This window comes from Sciurus carolinensis, chromosome 7 (assembly GCF_902686445.1).
Source record: "Sciurus carolinensis chromosome 7, mSciCar1.2, whole genome shotgun sequence".
NCBI lineage: Eukaryota > Metazoa > Chordata > Mammalia > Rodentia > Sciuridae > Sciurus > Sciurus carolinensis.
In genome coordinates, this window is record NC_062219.1 from 51,562,159 (window position 1) to 51,580,864 (window position 18,706).

The 18,706-nt window shown below is 39.1% G+C and overlaps 1 protein-coding gene across 1 annotated transcript in view; it reads left to right on the forward strand.

Moving 5' to 3' along the window:
• Window positions 1–18,706, forward strand: part of Lama4 (laminin subunit alpha 4) — a 136,066-nt gene that overhangs the window by 69,350 nt on the left and 48,010 nt on the right. The window contains 5 exon segments of the mRNA XM_047557628.1: window positions 1,805–1,916; window positions 4,608–4,660; window positions 4,662–4,776; window positions 6,985–7,178; window positions 14,527–14,643. Of these exon segments, the coding sequence (XP_047413584.1) occupies window positions 1,805–1,916; window positions 4,608–4,660; window positions 4,662–4,776; window positions 6,985–7,178; window positions 14,527–14,643 (591 nt within the window).

Sequence of the window (18,706 nt, forward strand, 5' to 3'; positions counted from 1 at the left end):
TTTAAAGTAATAAATGTTCCCCCAAAAGATTGGGTCTTTTGTATCTATTTGTCTAAATAACTATAGAGCCCCATCTATTCATCTCTATGTCTCACAGCGCCCTCTGGTGCTTGTCAGAAAGAAGATATTTTCTTTTATAGGCATTCTCCAGCTATTTTTCATCACTTCGTTTCAAAGTTTCCATATAAAAAATAAACTCAACGACAGAGAAATAATAATAGAATTTCCTTTGACATATGAAACCATAGACAAAGCTATGAGTTATGTGCTTTGTAAATAAAACTCTAAACAGGATCAAATACAAACTTGTTAACAATTGTTAAATGTTTTATTTATCTGTGTCCATATTTAGCAGGGAGGGTGACATCAAGAATAAGATACATTTTATCTTATGCATCACCTAACATTTAAAATGACCCACAAATATTTTTTCTCTGGAAAGGTTTAGAATCAAGAGGAAGACTGGAATTGGGGGGAAGGGATACAATGACTTGGAAGATAGTGTTCATTCAGCTTGTGAAAACACTAAAGGCCATGCTAGCTCCACACAGAGGGTTTTACAACCCCAATGGCACTGTTTGGTGTGAAGGAGTTTACTGACTTGCCTGAGGAAAAACCTCCATGCATGTGTTTGCCATGATAATGTTTCTGCATTCTTTTCTGGACCTTCATAAAGGACCATTTACTTGGGTCATATCTGGAAAGAATAAAAAACACTCCAGATGATACCATGGCATAATCTCTGGATAGAACACTGTGTGAGAGCAAAGAGGTTTGGAACAGCCACTTCTGCACACTGGGTCTAAAAGTGCTCTGTGTGGATAACCCTGCTGCAATGTGTGCAGGCATATAGTACTTGTTGTGGAACTGAGCCCACAAAGCAACAGATGAGGTAACCAGGCTTTTACCAAATGCCAGACAGAAAAACCCTTCCTCCTCTTAAATATAACTCAGGAATTGGTCTTTCTAACACCAGAAGGAAGTGCACGTCCCCCATGCTGTTCATGTGTCCTGGCCTGGAACTATGTCTATGCTATAGATCAGCTTCTGTCCTTGACCACACACAGAAACACACACACACATACACATACACACCCACGCACATACTTTGTTCAGAAGCCACACTGGAGTTGGGATTTAATTTTGACAAATACTACGTGGGAGCTCTGAAACAGAAGCCTCCAAGTTAAGAGAGCCGAAATCAGCTCCTGGGAGAAGAGCTCCATTCACGCTGAGCCAAATCTGCTTGAGCAGTATTTGTATACAAGTGCCATCCACGTGATGGGAATTTGGAGTGAAGCTCTGCAAAGGGCATTTAGCCCAGCGAGCATAATCCTTTAAATCTCTGTGGTAATTCAGTGCAGCAGTGGTTGGACCACCCAGAGCCACTGGATGCATAAAGCATTTCAAGGTCTGCCTACTTTCTCAAGAGTATTCTCTTTGAAACTTTAAGCTCTTCAATCAGCACAGTGTCAAACCGATCACAAGACATGGGTCACTTCCTAGTCTGGTATCTAGAGATACAACAAAAATTCAAAGGATAAATTACATATGAAGGTGGTTGGTTTGGATTGAACTGTGACTTACGGCACAAAAGTAGCATCTGATTTTATAGCATTCTGTGATCCTAAAACTGGTCATCACATCAGTCTTTACGCTTAGCTTCTGGGAGCATTTTGTGTTATGGAATATTCATTTGCCAGGAAATTTATGTTTATGGAATGAATGTGTTATGCCCCGCAAGAACAAATACAACGATCCTTTCTCATATATTTAATCTATCACTCATTTGGATTATTTGTAGGGAAGTCGAGCCTCCAGAAAGGGACAACTGGTTGAGAAGGAAAGCACAGATTCCATTGACCATGCAACTCAGCTTGCAGAGCAAGCCCACGAGATGAGGGATAAAATCCAAGGTAAATGCATTCTCTTCTAATTCAACTTAATGGTAAGGAAACGTATGCTTATTAATAATGATAAAAATAATGGCTACTTTCAGTGATTACTGTGCACCAGGAATTTAAAAGCAGTATAGATTTAAACTTACCTAAGTTCTTCATTTCAAGATTTCTGAGCACTGATCCCTACTTACTATCAGTTAGTGTTCAAGAATAAATGTACAAAATCATTACACAGAAGTGTAATGCCAGATTACCTTTTCAGCAGAGGAAAGTGCATGTTATGTATCTCTAAAAATGCAAGAGTTGAGTTGAAGTCACACATTTTTTTCTGTTATTGGCAGACAAAAGAAAATTGCCTTTAGAATGGTAATAAACCATCCAAATCACCCTAAGTTGTTTCTGTGATACTCTTCCCCATAGACCAGGCAGAGAACTTGCTCAAATCTCCATCCCAGCGAAAGAGAGAAGAAGGTTCATGTGAGATTTCTTTACCTTAAAGCATTGTGATAGATTTACCCTTCCTATTGAAAGTTTCCTTATTTTTGCTCTAACTTCTAACTGCAGGCTGCATCTTGAAGACTGTCTTCATAGTGTACTGAGAGCCATTCTCAATTCCTAACAGACACAGAGTGCATTTGTTCTAGGATAGAGACTTTCCTTGGGTAGAGTCTGCTGAGATCCAGGATATGTGTGTTTCCACAGTTTTATTATACTATATATAAGGGTTGGATGACAACAACAGTGCATCTCAGGGACCCAATGACAGTAAAGGGACCACAGTGGAAGATTCATGTCTTTATACTGAGGTATCAGGTACAGGTTTCAGGCAAAGGGATATTATGTAAAGCCAAGAGGAATCATCTGCTGCATTTCCTTTGGCGCTTATAATACACAATAAAAACAGAAGCATGCACTTCAACTCACCACTCCCATCCTCATGATCTCATGGTTTTGCATTTCCTGACAAAATATTCTTATCTCATAGCATTTTAGAGTTACTATCATTTTTTTTTCAAAAAACAAAAGTATGGCTGAACCTGGAAAATAAGATGGCTTCAACCAATTATGACATAAATGCTCCTTTAAGCAGCAAAATAAAGCCAGGATCTAGTAAGTCATTCAGAGAAAATAATTTCACCGTTGCTATTGAAACCCAAATTTTGATTCTAAGGTGTTTCATTTGAAAAGAATCTGAACCTTCTTATTTGACCCTTAGGCACGGGAAAGAATGAAAAATACAAAAGAAATGTAAATGGGAAAGTCACTTTTATCAATTTTTAATCTCTCAAAATAATGCTATGAACAGTCTCCAAAGACCAAAGGCAAAAATGTTATTGTCTATAATTCATTTCTCTAATCCAAACCAGACATAGCTAAAACAAAACAGGCCAAAATTTTGAACATAATATTTGCATCAAAATGCCAAAGGACCCAGCATTGCAAGTGCTAGAAGTGAGTATGAGGAAATGTCTGTATTTAGTTTATTTCAGAGGTTAGAATTTTAGACCTTACTTAAAAAGTGAATATTTAATCCCTTCATAGTTTTTTTTTAACATATCTTGATTTCCCTATAACTCTCTCAGTGGTATTTATAGCATTAAAAACTTCCCCGCCCCCACAACTTATCTGCCTTCCTTCAGAATTCAGGGATGCCATGCAACACCAATAGTTTGTCATTCTTTATTTTCAAACAGCTCTAAAATAGCTGCTGGTGACCTTCCAGCTATTATCCATATAAAAGACAGTCCCTTGTCCTGGTATGATTTGTGTGACACCAGTGTTTGTTTATCTATCCTATGTGACCAACAACATAGATCATAGTAAACCCTAGACACGCAATTTCATTTTTGCCAAGAAGATGAAATGCTTCCTCCCAGAGCTGCCCATATGACAAGGCAGCAATTAATACTTTGTTCTAATCATACATAGTAGGAATAAAGGAGTCAGACAATGGTACCAGCTCTGCATGCATCTCTGTGCACTAGTTTTTAAACAAGTCACCAGGTCCCTCTGACCCTCAGTTGGCTCTTTAGTTCTTAAATTCTCCACTCTGCTTTATAGAAGTGGGGCAAAAAGACCCAGAGTCAAAATGGCCCAAAATGTCACTGCAGAAGGCAAACACCAAGAAACAATTACTAATGAGCAAAAACTCACATCACGCTATAACAAATTCCTATTTTATATCTAGTCCGAAAGACTCATTTAGATGATTATCAAAATGGTCTCATTTTGGTCTAGAGGTTTATTTTGCTAAATCCTTGGCTAAAGTGCAAAATAACCTTCAATATATCCCACATATGGCAGGAGATACCTCCAAACATTTGCTCTAAGCTAAATATTTCTATAAAGGTTGATCAAAGACCCAGATTTCTGGGCTTTAAATATTAACATTCTCTAATTGCCGTGGAAACCAGATGAGAGATGAAGGCCAGCTGGGTATTGCAGCAGTGTGTTCCCACTCTGAAGGACTCCACATGGGTAGCAGAGCAGGGTGCTTTCCTTGGGTTTTCCTCCTCCTTGGAGCTCTGATCTTGTGATGAGCTGCAGTCCCCAGCAGTGTCCACAGCACAAGGCTCGCCTCATCTGTGAATGAGCCTCTTTCTGCTTTAGGATCAGCTGGGGCCTAGTCACCATCCCTCATTCCCCAGTGCTTTCCAGTGGCACCCTTCCTCCCTAATGCCTGCCTCACCGTGCTCTTCCTTTCAGAGATCAACAACAAGATGCTCTACTACGGGGAGGAGCAGGACCTGGGACCCAGAGGAAGTCTCTGAGAAGCTGGTGCTGGCCCAGAAGATGCTTGAGGAGATTCGACACCGTCCACCATTCCTTACCCAGCGAGAGCTCGTGGATGAGGAGGCGGATGAGGCCCACGAATGTAGGTGTCTTCATCTCCTGGCTGACACCACACTTACCTGCTTTCTTCATGGGTCCAGGAGAGGACACACACACACACAGGGCAAAAAATGATTAAGCAACCAGTTTTCAATATTCAGAGCTATGTAGAATTTATATGTGGCTTCAGGGAATCATTCAGGACAGCTTGCCTATATGATCAAGATTTTTAGGTCCAGACCCCATTTTGAATCCTTGAGAAACAGTTGAAATTCCACAAGGAATCTATAGAATTGCTACTCCTATGAGGAAGAAGTAGGAACTTAGCAGAAGGAAGGCTCAGGGGCACCAATTCCCAGAACAACAGTAAGAGAAATTTTACTGAAAAGACAAATGCTATAAACCCAGCAACATTCATGTTCTGAGAGCCCTCAAAGGCATTTCATAACTTTTAACCTCCTTTAATCTTTAAATAGAAATTTAACACTTCCTGTAATGATGAATGTGTACACCAAACCACAATAGTAGTATTGAATCTATGACTTGATCACTGTATCAATTACCAGTTACTGTCTACCAATCCACCCCAAACGTTCATTTAAAACAATAACCATATATTTGCTCTTGGTTTCATGGGTTGGAAATTCAGACTGGATACAACCTAAACAAACAGTTCTATGTGGTATAAGCAAAGTTAACTCATGCGTCTGGAGCTAGTTAGGAAGTCTGGGCCTCTCCCTCCCATGGGGTCTTCCCCTAAAAAGAATAGACATGCTTGTCCACATGACAGGACACCTTCCAAGAGGATATAAAAGGGAAGTAGGAGGCCCAGACTTGGAACTCAACCATGTCACATCCATTATATTGGTCGAGATCAGGTCACTTTCAGGGGTTAGTGAGATAGTTTCCACTGTTCGTGAGAAGAGTTGCAAAGAATTCATGCTCATTTTAATCTATGTAATCAATGAATGAAATCACAGCTCTGCATAATATATTTTAGCTGTTGCTGATATCACACAACAATTTCAATTCATAAATAACTCAAAATTGTGGTAGTTATTCAATTCAGTTCTCCAGATCTTATTTAATGCATTATGAAGGAGCACATATAATACATTACCAATTTTTTATATATTGTTCACCTTTTAAATTCTATGTATTTTAATTTCTACATTGTAAAACACATTTTAAGAAGGGTTCTGAAGTCTTCACTGGATTACAAAGAGACCAGTGGCACAAAAAGGGTTAAAAGGCACTAGTCATTTTCCTACAATTGTCACTGTCAGCTTCTGCTAGAAATTATTGTGGATACCAAAGAAGAAGAACGTTATTGACATAAAAGCGTACTATGGTAACAGATACATAAAGTCTTAGCAGCAGTGAGAACCAGGAAGGAATCCCAGGCCCAGTTTCGAGTTAGGATAAGACCTACAATCAGAACTCTAAAGTCACAACCAGATGTTTCCAAGCCCTCTGCCTATTTTGGAATTGAACGGACTGTCCTGATTGAAAGACAGCCGTCACCTGTCCCATTTTAACTCTTTTTACTTCATGAATACATTTTCAACCACTTTCTTTACTCAGTCATGAGCTGTGTCTTCTCTCAGTAATGAAATAAAATGTAAACCTCAGAAAGACAGACCAATATTCCCTGAAGAAAAATAGAATTAAGGCACATAGTCAACATGTGCACCCTTCAGCCAAGAATAAAGGACACACACAAAGTTTAAGAATATGATATCTTTGCCAATTAATCTTTATTCTCTCCAAAATCGTGGTTTGGGTTTGACCTAAGGAGCTAACTAAAAACAGTTGCCTAGAAAGAATACAGAAAATGAGTAGTTATGAATACCATAATCTTTTACGTCAGCACTGCCAAGATAATGTTGGTTACTTTAAATAGTAAAAACTATAGTACATCCAAGTCCCCACTGTAGGATAAAGTTATTAATAATATGAGTAACAATAAGTGGAGTATAATGATATGGTTTCCACATAAAATAATCTCTATGGGAAAAATAATCAAAGTCTTCTTTTACTGCCTATTGTCCAGGGACTCCCAAATCCAAAAGAAAAAAATAATAATTTTTACTACAAATGTAATATGTGAAGCTATTCTTTGTGAACATTGGCTTCAATCTCAATCACTGAAGAAGGCATGGCCTGAAAATTTTGCAACTCTCTTAAGTTCTGGAAGAAGGGAGGAAACAGGAGAAGCCCAGACTGAGTTTCTGTCTCCATTTCTTCCCAGTGCTGAGCCAGGCTGAGAACTGGCAGCGACTGCATAATGACACTCGCGCTCTGTTTCCTGTTGTCCTGGAGCAGCTGGATGACTACAACGCCAAATTATCAGACCTCCGGGAATCACTTGACCAGGCCCTCAACCATGTCAGGGATGCCGAAGACATGAACAGGGCCATGGCAGCCAAGCAGCGAGACCACAAGGTATAGTGGACAGTAAATATAAATGTGTGTCAAGCATAGGCAACATGAAGTGACACCAAGAAGGGACCATTGGTATGAATTTTTAAAACTTGATCCGTCTAAATATTCATATTTTTAAATATGCACACATTTTTGCTGCTATAAATTACTAATATAAGTATGTGAACCTAAAATCAAGTCAAAACTATGATTATTGCTTTGTTCTTGCTTTACTAAGAATGCAGTTGTTCAGGTGCTTGTGTCCATGTGTACGGATGTATTGCTCTTGCCAGTGGGTAAGTGGTGCATTATTCTGATGCATAACTTCTTAATATCAAGAGCACTGGTATGTGTGATTTTTGGAAAGCCACATTACACATGCTATATGTTATTTTGGGAAAGGCACGACAAGCAAATCTGAGAACCTGGCTGGTCAGCAGCTGCAGAGATAAGGAGACTCATTCAAACCAAGGCCATGCAAATACAGAGATGAGGAAGTGCCAGATACTGCCATAGGTTGCAGAGATGACCATCCTGTGGGATACCCACGAGAGGGCTAAGAACTGGTTATCCCGTGTCCACTCCAACACATGTACTCACAACCACCACCGTAGAAAAGGGTCATCTTCTAATAGAAATGACACATGCAAGTATGGTCACATTATGACGATTAGGATGAGAAAACAGTGTGAACAAACAGAAAACAGCCATGAGCAAACTCATTGGTTCAGTAATATATTTTTACTGTTGATAAAATGAGCTTAAACTAATGTTCTCTGCCCTGATTTTCAGTCGTCTCTGCCCCTCAATAAGTTGCTGCAAAATTTCCCAAATAAAAAGAAATTATACTCACCACCATTGTGTTTTAATAGTGAATTCTTAGCCAATATTGTTTTAAAAGAATGATGGTCAGCATGGCATTCTTTGTTAAATGAATACATGATTATTTTGCACCATAAAAGTATATGTATAACACAAAATATTGTTTTAAGACAGTCCCTCACCTTCTCCTTTGTTTCTCCCTTTCCCCTTCCACATCCACGTAACAACAGGATCCTCCCAAATTTACTATCTATAAACCTTTTTTTTTTTTTCTTTGGTACTAGGGATTGAACCCAGTGGCACTTTATGACTCACACCCCCAGTCCTTTTTATTTTTTACTTTGAGACAGGTTTTCACTAAACTGCCAAGGGCCTTGATAAGTTGCTGAGGCTGGTCTCAAACTTGTGATCCTCCTGCCTCGGCCTTCCCAGTCGCTGGGACTACAGGCATAAGCCACCATACCTGGCCTTATCTGAACACTTTTTAGCTCTCTTCTCTGTTTTCCATTCCTCTACAACTTCTCAGTTCTAGCCTTCATTGTTCCTCAACCAAAAGCCTCATCCTCCCCTCCCCTTTTTACAAGCAATCTCCCTGCCCTGCCAGAGTGGCCTATCTAAATCACAGGTCTGAGACTGACTCTCATTTTCTCCTGCCACAGCTAGCAGTGCTTTCAATACTGTTTTACTCAGCTTTTTTGCTGATTTCAGAGGTCTCCATCCATAGACAGCAGGCTCCATTGCTTGGGGCTCAAGGTGAGGCAGGACATCATGGCAGAAGAGTGTGGCAGACGGAAGCAGCTCACATGACAATCAGAAAGCAGAGAGAAAGAGCGACTCACTCTCCAGATACAAAATATATACCCCATAGCCACGCCCCCAATGAAGGGCTTCCTCTAGCCACAAGCCACCTGCCTCCAAGTTACCACTCAGTTAATCCCATCAGGGATGAATTCACTGATTAAGATTAAATTTATAGTCCAATCATTTCCCCTCCAAACCTTCTTGCATTGTCTCACATGTGAGTTTTGGGGGACACCTCACCTAAACCATAATAAATACTAAAGTTTTTGAACCATTTAATAAGTCATCAAATCAGTTGGAGTATTGTAACTGTCCATTTTAAAAAGAACAAAGAAAGAAAATGAAATAGAATAGAAAATATCAAAGCATAACATACATAGTATGGTTTTATCACATTTTTGCTTAATATGTGTTGACTTACAACCTGTAACACATTTTTTAGTCTGAGACATGGCTAACAACATTTGAAAGACACTGTTCTACAGGACAGTCTATGATCTTTCATGTGGTATGCAAGACCCTCTCCCCTCCCAGCCTCTTCAGCCTCAGCTCTTGCTGCACCTGCCTCACCCATACCCATTCAGTTCAGGCAGAAGCATACTATCCATAATCCCTCCTGCCTGGGATGGAAATCTGTGTGTTTGTGTGTGTGTGTGTGTGTGTGTGTGTGTGTTGCTAGAAATTGAACCCAGGGTTTTGTAGGACAAGTACTCTACCACTGATGTAGAACCCCAGCCACATTTCTTTTCTTTTTTTTATTTTTGAGACAGGATCTCATTAACTTGCTCAAACTGACCTTGAACTTGCCATCCTCTGGTCTTAGCTTCCCAAGTCATTGGGAGTACAGATATGCATGTACCACTGCACCTAGCTGGAGACCTCTTTTTCTTTTCTCCTCACCTGGCCAACCCATTTATTCTTTCATTCTTCCCTCAGGCATCACCTTCTCCAGGAGGCCAATCCCATAATCAACTCCCATAATGCCTTGTGTGTGGTTCTGTTTCTGTATAGTGATTATCTGCAGATGGATCTGTCTTCCCCACTAAACTGGGGGTTCCAAGATATCAGGGAATACATGTTCTTCATCTTTGAGTCGTATAGCATCTACCCAATGCTGGTTACAAAGTAACAGTAACATATGTTGATTTAATGAAAATATTTAAGGACTTTCCAACTGTGAAACACTGTCATTTTAACAAATTGTGCCCAAGTTTATTAGAAATCTATTTTTAATTCTTAAGTAATAAGTAATTCTTGAGAGTTTTAAACCCATCCCTGTAACCTTTAGAACTACCATCCTATCCTCAAGAAAGGATTCAGAGCATTTGCCTAAGACACAAATATAAACTCATGCAGCAATTCCAGGGGTTAACAGATGAAAACCCCAAACCATGTTCAATACTAAGAGCCCTAAAGGGAGAAGTGGACCTGCCAGCCCAGGTCAGTCCCTATTGGACAAGAGTAAGCAATATCCCACAGGAGACCCCAGGCATACTAGAGCTGTCCTCTTAGTCATAGGAAGTAAGGTTTTATTAGGAGACAAAAGGGAGACCTATTATTACTAGTACTGGCAACTATATGTGGTTCACACTTCAGATTGCAAGTCATTAATCTCAGCGAAGTGCTTTTTCTTCTATATAGAACCATGCTACAGAACACATGCAAGTATATTGTGTGTTAATTGTTCAGTCTTCTATGTATTTATTTTTAAGACTGAATTGTGTAGTCAAAAGTCCTTCATAACAAGGAATAGTAATGCACATGAACTGAGACCCAAAATACACACATAACACAAACCAGCTGATTTGCTAGTAGTTAGTAAATATCAGTGTGTGCATTTGGGCACACTGGACTTTGTAATTGTAATAATCAATAAGTAGACAGTGTTACCCATATGAAGAAACTTCAGTTCTAAAAGTAAATAGATGCCAAAATAGTTTTTAATTAAATTTTTCTTATGCACAATTTTTAAAAAAACCCCGCGCATGTGGATACCAGGAATTTGGCATTTTCATGATTCAAACAGATGGCAGTCCTCATTTTAGCTTTGCTAAACAAACTCTTCTGCTGGTACAAATGAACAGCATGAGCAGGATTTCAGGAAGAGAACAGCAATGCAAGGAGGCATTTCCATGCCCTCCTCAGTCTTGGTCCTCTTTCTTCTTTCTAGCCTTTTAGTTGGCATTAGCCAAAGCTCCACCCTTTTTGCCCTCATCCCCTCCCTCTGGAACTTCATCCCAACTCACCATTTCAGTCTTTGAAAGCAGTTTGTGGTCCATATTTGGACTCATAACTGAGTCCACAGCACAACTTTCATATTGGTGTTCGTCTGAAGGAACAGCCATCTACATGGCTATGCCCTTCTATTATCTGTTAAAAACTCTATCAGCACTTTTTTTTTTGGACCAGAAATTGAACCCAGGGGCAATTAACTACTGAGTCACATCCCCCTCCCTTTTAATTTTTATGTTAAAACAGGGTCTTGCTAAGTTGCTCAGTGCCTCATATAGTTGTTGAGGCTAGCCTCGAACTTGCAATCCTTCTGCCTCAGCCTCCCCAGTCTCTGTGATCACACGAGTGCACCACCAGGCCTGGATCTATCAACACTTTTTCTTCCAATATCTCAGTTCTAATTTTCCCAGACCTGTTGGGGCATCTTTTCTCCCTTTCAAGTCCCCAGGCTCTAAGTCAGCTCCCCTCAATGATTCTGTGAGTACTGGTCACTCCAGCCCACTCTGCCTCTCTTGTGGACCTCTTGGTTTGCCTTCTGCCTGCTGTCATCTTCAGTTTCCTGCTAGATCACATTTCAAGACATGTCTCCAGTTGTATGGAAGCTGTGTGATAAAACTCCTTCAAAACCCTTCAATTGCTTCCTACTTAAGAAAAGCAAATCATCCAGCCAGCCATGATCTGAGCCCTCCCACGTTCCAGTGGTGTTTCTTGACTCCCCCACAATACCTGCCTCCCAATCACTGGAGATCATGTGGGTTTTCTTCTTGTTTCTTTTGCTTATATTGTGTCCTTTGCTCACACATCTTTCCATTTGAAAATACACCCATGTGAAAGTTGTGCTGTGGACAACTTATGAGTCCAGATATGGACCACAAATTACTTTCAAGGACTGAAAAGGTGAGTTGGAATAAAGTCACAGAGGGAGAGGATGAGGGCATGAAGGGTGGGGCTTTGGCTATTGCCAAGTGCAAAGGCCAGAAAGAGGAAGGAGGGCCAAGACTGAATGGAAATGACATGAGTCTAGTCTTTAATCTAGGTTACACGGCTCCCTCTGCAGAGTGCCTCGCCTTCTTACTGTAGTCCAATGGTTCTCACATTGTTGCAATGAAAATCCTTTTGAGAAATCAGCAAAACTAGGCAACACATACACATACATGCCTTGAAAAAGATGTTCACTTGTTTATATGTATCAGATTGGTAGAAAAGTTCAGGTGGTCCTCCTCCCAGGTTAAACACCACCAGAAGGAGTCCCTCCCTCCTTACATTGATACGGTCATAGGATGTACCTCAGGAATGATCACCAAGCTTCATCACATTTGGCATATATCTTCTGTTTGTACAATGTGTGTGTGTGTATGTGTGTGTGTGTGTGTGTTTGTGTTATGCATCTAGTCTATCCTTACTAGATTATAAGCACCCAAAGGGCAGCACTCCTACTTTGCACAAATTACATCTTCCTGGCATCTAACAGGATGTCTTGCATTTGTTATATCTGTTGACGAACAAATGAATGGAAAGAGCATGGAACAATCACAGATTACAGAAGTGATTTCTTTTAATTTCACATTATACCATGGGTGGTATGGGTCAAAAAAGAATGACATCAAAATATCAATCATTACACAAAACCAAAAATACCCATATGGATTCAACACTGATGTGTGCAAATAGTAACCACACAACTAATAACTACATTATTCATTTGCCATCCTACTCCTACTCCAAAGAATAAAATTGTTTATTGGATGAGTATACGATGAGTTTAAGATTTTAAAATAGGTAAAATACTCTTTAAAAGGCACTGCTCAGGAATTCTCATAAACCAAAGCTCTGCTTTACCAGGACTGTTTCTAAATACTTTAAGGGTCAGGGATTTTTTTTTTCTTTCCTTTTGCTTATAGGAAATGAATACTGAGGTATACTGAATAGCATTTGTTATTTTATTTTCATAATTATTAGTTTTCAAAACTTTCTTTTGTTCAAGTTGACCATCCTTCTATGGGAAGATCCTTATTCAAAGCTAATTTTATTCCTCTCTGTCTAATTCTATATATAGTAAATATATATATAATGCTATATATAGTAAGTAGGGAAATCCTTTAGCTTAAATCATTTTCCAACTACTACAAATGAGCTCACCATGCAGTGTTGGTAGCATACCGCTTTGAAGTTCAGCTCTGATTTCAGAGTTCTGATTTCCGTATAGTAGTGTTGTCTTACAGTGAACCAAACACCCCTTACAGAAGGTGTCATAGCTCAGTACCAATAAGAGGAAAACAGCCCTGTAAGAGCTAAGTAATGCCAAACTTTTTCTCCTGCCTTCCTTTATACACATATACTGTGCACAATTGCTTTAATGAGGGGCATATAATAACCTTTCCTTACAGAGATAATAACTGGCCCCAGACAATCTCACTGAATGAAGCTTGGTGGATATTGAAGAGACATTGTTTTTAGTGTTCTTGCATTAAGAGGAAGTTCAAGTACAATTCTTTCCTGTCTCTGTACCTCCATCTACCCCTGCAGCAATGTACCTGAAGAAGATAGACTCCATTCTTCTTTTTCATTAAGTTGAAAAATACTGCAGGGAGTAAGAAAGGACACTAAGACAAACTTAGAAAGTTTTAAAGCATTTTCTTCTATGTCTAGCTTCTATAATTACTTCTATGAAAGCCTAGGGTATACCATAACATATATTTCAAATCTAATTTAAATTACTATTTCTAAAGTAACTTCAACTCACATTTTCCTCAAATCATAAAATGAATCTTTTACTTTTCCATCTTAAAGTTTATTTTATATTGCTTTCAGACTCTGAATTCATTCAAAGCTCTATATTTCTTCAGAATCACAACTTGCCTGCCTCTAGAACCCAAAAGTGAAGGTAGAAATTAGAGCATTCATCAGAAAATGTGTTAGCAATTTCTCTCCTCGAAAAATTTAAGCATCTAACATAAAGAACTCAGAGAGGCATGAAGCAAAATTACTATTTGATGCTGTGCTAATAGGGTCATTTTTAATTTTTTTAAAAGGACATTAGGATTATATTGTATATACATTGTTTCTGTCCAAATGGTCTTCTTCTGCCAGGCCCAAAGTTGGCACATTGTAAGTGCTTTTTAAATAAAATCATTTTCCAATTACATAAGCAAATAGAGAGCCTATGCTCATTCCTGTACCTATCATCCCCCTTTATATAATGGAGAAATGAGTCAAAAGTCCTCTCTGAACTACTAACTCTTTGGAGGTAATGATGGTATAAGTGACAATCATAACTAATCATAATCATAACTAAGAACTTCAATCTCCTGAGGTGTATATTTTTGCTATTTCCATATTGTAAACAAGAAAAATGAGCATTAGTTATGTAACATATTCCCCAAAGGTGCACAGCAATTACGTATATCAACCCAAATTTGTATGTGTCCAAAGACAGTTAGTATTAACCACTCTCCAGGATGCTTTCTCTAAGGACACATTCTCTACCTCTCTTTCTTGTTTTTCTTTCCTCCAGAGACAACATGAACGAGTGAGAGAACAAATGGAAGTGGTGAACACTTCTCTGAGCGCATCTGCAGACTCTCTGATGACACCTCGTCTGACTCTTGTGGAACTTGATGATATAATAAAGGTAAGGACATGTGCAGCTTGTTCAGTGTTGTTTTGTAGCAGGCAGCAACAGCAACTCAGCATCATGAGAGAATAATCAAATTCTATTCAAATCTATCAAGTCAACAGGCATTATAAAAATAAGATCAGGTGTCGATGTTTTCCAATTTCTTGCACTACACCATTGCTATTGGCTAGAGATGACTACTTGAAATTTAAATTACTTAAGATTAAGTAAAATTAGAAATTTTATTCCTCAGCTGATTTAGCCACATTGCAAGTCCTCAGTAGCCACGTGGGGCTAGTGGCTAGTATATTTGACAGCACTGATATCATTGTAGAGAGGCTATTAAAAGTGTTGATCTAGATCCATTCCATTCACTCTGTACTCAAAAAGTTGTACATTAATAAACCTAGCAATAAAAATCAATAAAAGTCACACTTTCTTAAAGTAGACATTTTCTAATAAAATGCTGCAAAACAAACTATCATGAAATTACTCTAGCTCATTTTCATTGCCATTGAAAGGATATCAGATTAAAATCCTCTGATCATAGTCTCATTCTTTTGACTATTTAAGCACCAAGCTCCCTGCCTTCTTTTCTATCCCAACTCCCCTTGCTGTCCTTGGTGACATCAAAATCCCTATGTATAAGCCCACCAACTCTGACCTCCAGTTCCTTGAGCTTCTTTCCAATGACCTTTTCCTCCAGTCTACCTCTGCTATTCCTCCTATGACCACACCTAGATCTCGTCATTAACTACTCCTCCCAAATCCCAGTTTCAAGTCCCCCTCTCTCTAAGCACTCTCTCTTTCTTATCTCATCTACCCTGGAATGCCCAAGCCAATGAGTCTCTGACAACAAGACCACCTCACCTCATTTACCCTACCTGCTTCGTCTCCTTGAACAGCTAAAATTATCAATATAGCAATTCTTTGCAAATACCTTTAACTTCCATATCCACCTGTCCCCCTGTTGTTGTATTCACCTGCTAATGCTAATCCTCTATCTCTAGTAAGATCCCAGCATCATGACTGCACCAGATGAATGTGGCTAGTAGGAAACATCCTCCCCTTCTATCAGTTCTGGATGGCTACTTTGCTTCACGCTTCACTATAAAATTTAGAAACAAACAGAAGAGAATTCCCCTCATCTCTCCTCCCTAAATTTGCCAGCACCCCGCCCCTGTCTGTATCCATATTTCTACCTCTTTTCTACCTCCCACTTATAGGTAAGTGTCCCTTTTTCCCATCCAATCCCTCCACCTGTGCTGGGAATCCCATTCTTACTTACCTTGAAAACAGGGTTGCAGAACTTCACTCCTGAAATCATGCCTTCTGTACCATCCAAGTCTTATTCTCTTGAATCATTACTCACACAAACTTGTTGTGTAATCTCCTGTCCTTTAAAAAACAAAAACTAGCAGCCTTTGAAAAAAATATTTCTTTAAAAGTTTACGTCCCTTCTAACCTCTTCCTCATTCCTCTGCTCAGCTTCATAGTAAAATATCTCGAGTCGTTTAGACTTGCTGTTTCCACCTCCTGGACCCCCACTATCCACTACACTCAACCCACTCCAGATGGGATCCCAACACCCTCCCCTGAGACTATTCTCTACATCCTTTGCATGGCAACTATTTTAGGCTCTACCAGTAAAAGACAGCTGGTGTCCCTTATCCTTTTGAGGTTTTTTGTTTGTTTGTTTGTGTGTCTTATTTTGCTTTGTTTATTTTTTTAAATCCTTCAAAAATGTAAAATATATTCTTCACTTTAGACTATAAAAACAGACTGTGATTTGTCCTTTGTACAAGACCATGTTGATCCCTCCTTTGGACAATGAATGGCCCAGTAATCAGTCCCAAGCCCCCTTTTCTACCTGAACTCTCTCCCTGCTTGACTTCTTTGAATTCCATGACTTTAAAGAACAGTTGCACACTAATGATTCCAAAATTTATACCGCCATCACTAACACCTTCATTTAGCTCCAAACTTTTGTGTCTAAATACTTACTCGATATTTTCAAGTCAAAACTCAATTTGGTGTCTCAGTAGGCATATCTAATTTAACTTATTCTGAATAAAAGCTACTCCTCTCCAGTCACACCTAACTCAGTAAATGACAACCAAATTGTTCAAATTCAAATTAACTTCTCCTTTCTTCTTACTCCTACTGTAGCAAGACCTATTATCCCTCTTTCCAAAATGAACCCTGGTTTCTGGTCATTTCATCTCTACTGCTACTCCTTGGTCCATGTCTCTTCATCTCCAGTGTGAACTGCCATGAAAGTCTCCTCACTGATCCATTTGTCTATACTCTTATCCATCAAGACTCATTCCTGATAGAGTAGCAGAAAAATCTCTTTAAAACAATCAGATTATTTCTCCTACTAAAACCTCTATTGGCACTTAAAGTAAGAAACATACTCATTTTACTGACTCATGAGGGATGCAAGTTCAGTTCAACATCCAGAAATCAATAAATGAATTCATCACACAAATAGACTTAAAGTTAAGAATCATATGATCATTTCAGTAGATACAGAAAAAGCATTTGATAAAATCAACATCCTCTTCATGCTCAAAACACTAGAAAAAATAGGGATAGTAGGAACATACCTCAACATGGTAAACAAAGTAAAATTTGAATGAAATTTAGGATAAATAGAACAGAAAAGGAAGAAAAGGTATTCCAGGACAAGGAAATACATGCAAAGACACAGCAGCCAGAAAAAAATAATGCATCATTAAAACAACAACCAGGCAAGACCGGACCATGGGACGTAGTGGGGTGGGAGTAATGAGAAATGATGACATGAGTGAGGGAAGAGGGGTCATGGTGATGGAGTCATGCTCAGGAATTGGACTTATCCCTGCAAAGTGATTGACTGATTCTAAGAAGATAGCATAATCAGATTTACTTAGTAGAAAGATCACCTTTCCTGTAAGATGGCAGAAACTAGATTAGAAGACTAAAAGACTGGGCTTAGAGACAAAAGTCAGATTGCCCAGAGGAAAGGAAAGAACTAGGAGACAAACCCTGAGGAACACCAACTTTAAAGGTCTCTTTCCTGGTCAGGAAAGAAGAGTTAGGGAATAGCAGAGTGACAGAAGCTTTGAAGAGAACTTTAAGGCAAAGACAGTGATCAAAAATGTCACAAATCAGAGAAAAATAAAATTAAAAAAAAAAGATGGGAAAGTATCAAATGGATCTGGCCTTGGGTTCAGTGATTGGGACCTTAGCAACAACCATTTTTTGTGGGGTGTACTTCATCAAAGCAAGAGAAGAAACTAGAAGGGGATCTAGAGTCAAGGAATAGACTTTGTATTTGTTTCTTTGTTGTTCAATGAGAGAGAAACTTCAGCATGTTTATATCTAAGAAGAGCTGGCAGCCAGGGATAAAGAAGAGCAGAAAATGGTCATTGAGAAAATAAAGGAACATGCCTTATTCAGAAACAAAATATTTTTCCTATAAAATTGGAGAAATGTATGGGTGTAGGTGTGTGTGGGTATAGTTATAAATCTATGTATAGGTTTGGGAAGGTGGGACTGAAGGATAGTGACAGAAAGTTGGAAAAATTTCTGTTTGTTGGTGTCAGAGTCTCTGATGAGGCTACCAGTAAATAATGCCCCTTTCTAGCAAGTTCTAAATAAATCAAAAAATAAAATAGAAAAACATAGATACCAAGAATGTCACCTTATTCTGATGCAGCTAAGTTGAAGGCATGGCTTTAGGTCTCATCCAAGTGAAGTCACTGATACTCAGTGCCAGAAGCAGGCAACTCACTCATCCTGACAGACCACAATTGAACTCAGGTGGGGGTTCTGCCCTAAGTACATTCACAAGGGAGACACTCAGGTTTTCTGCTGGCAACTTGCTCCTAAGAAGGGGATGGAATTGAGCACAGTCTGTACAGCTATTCTTCTCAAATTTACCAATCAAGAAAATCACTCCCACTCTTAGGGGCAGAGTGAGGGAAAGGATAGAGAGGTCTGGAGTTTCACTAATTGAGCTCCCCTTCATAGGGAGGAAACATCCTAAATGTGGAAGAAGTGTTCCCCACTGACAGTTTCTGTCTTCTAAATA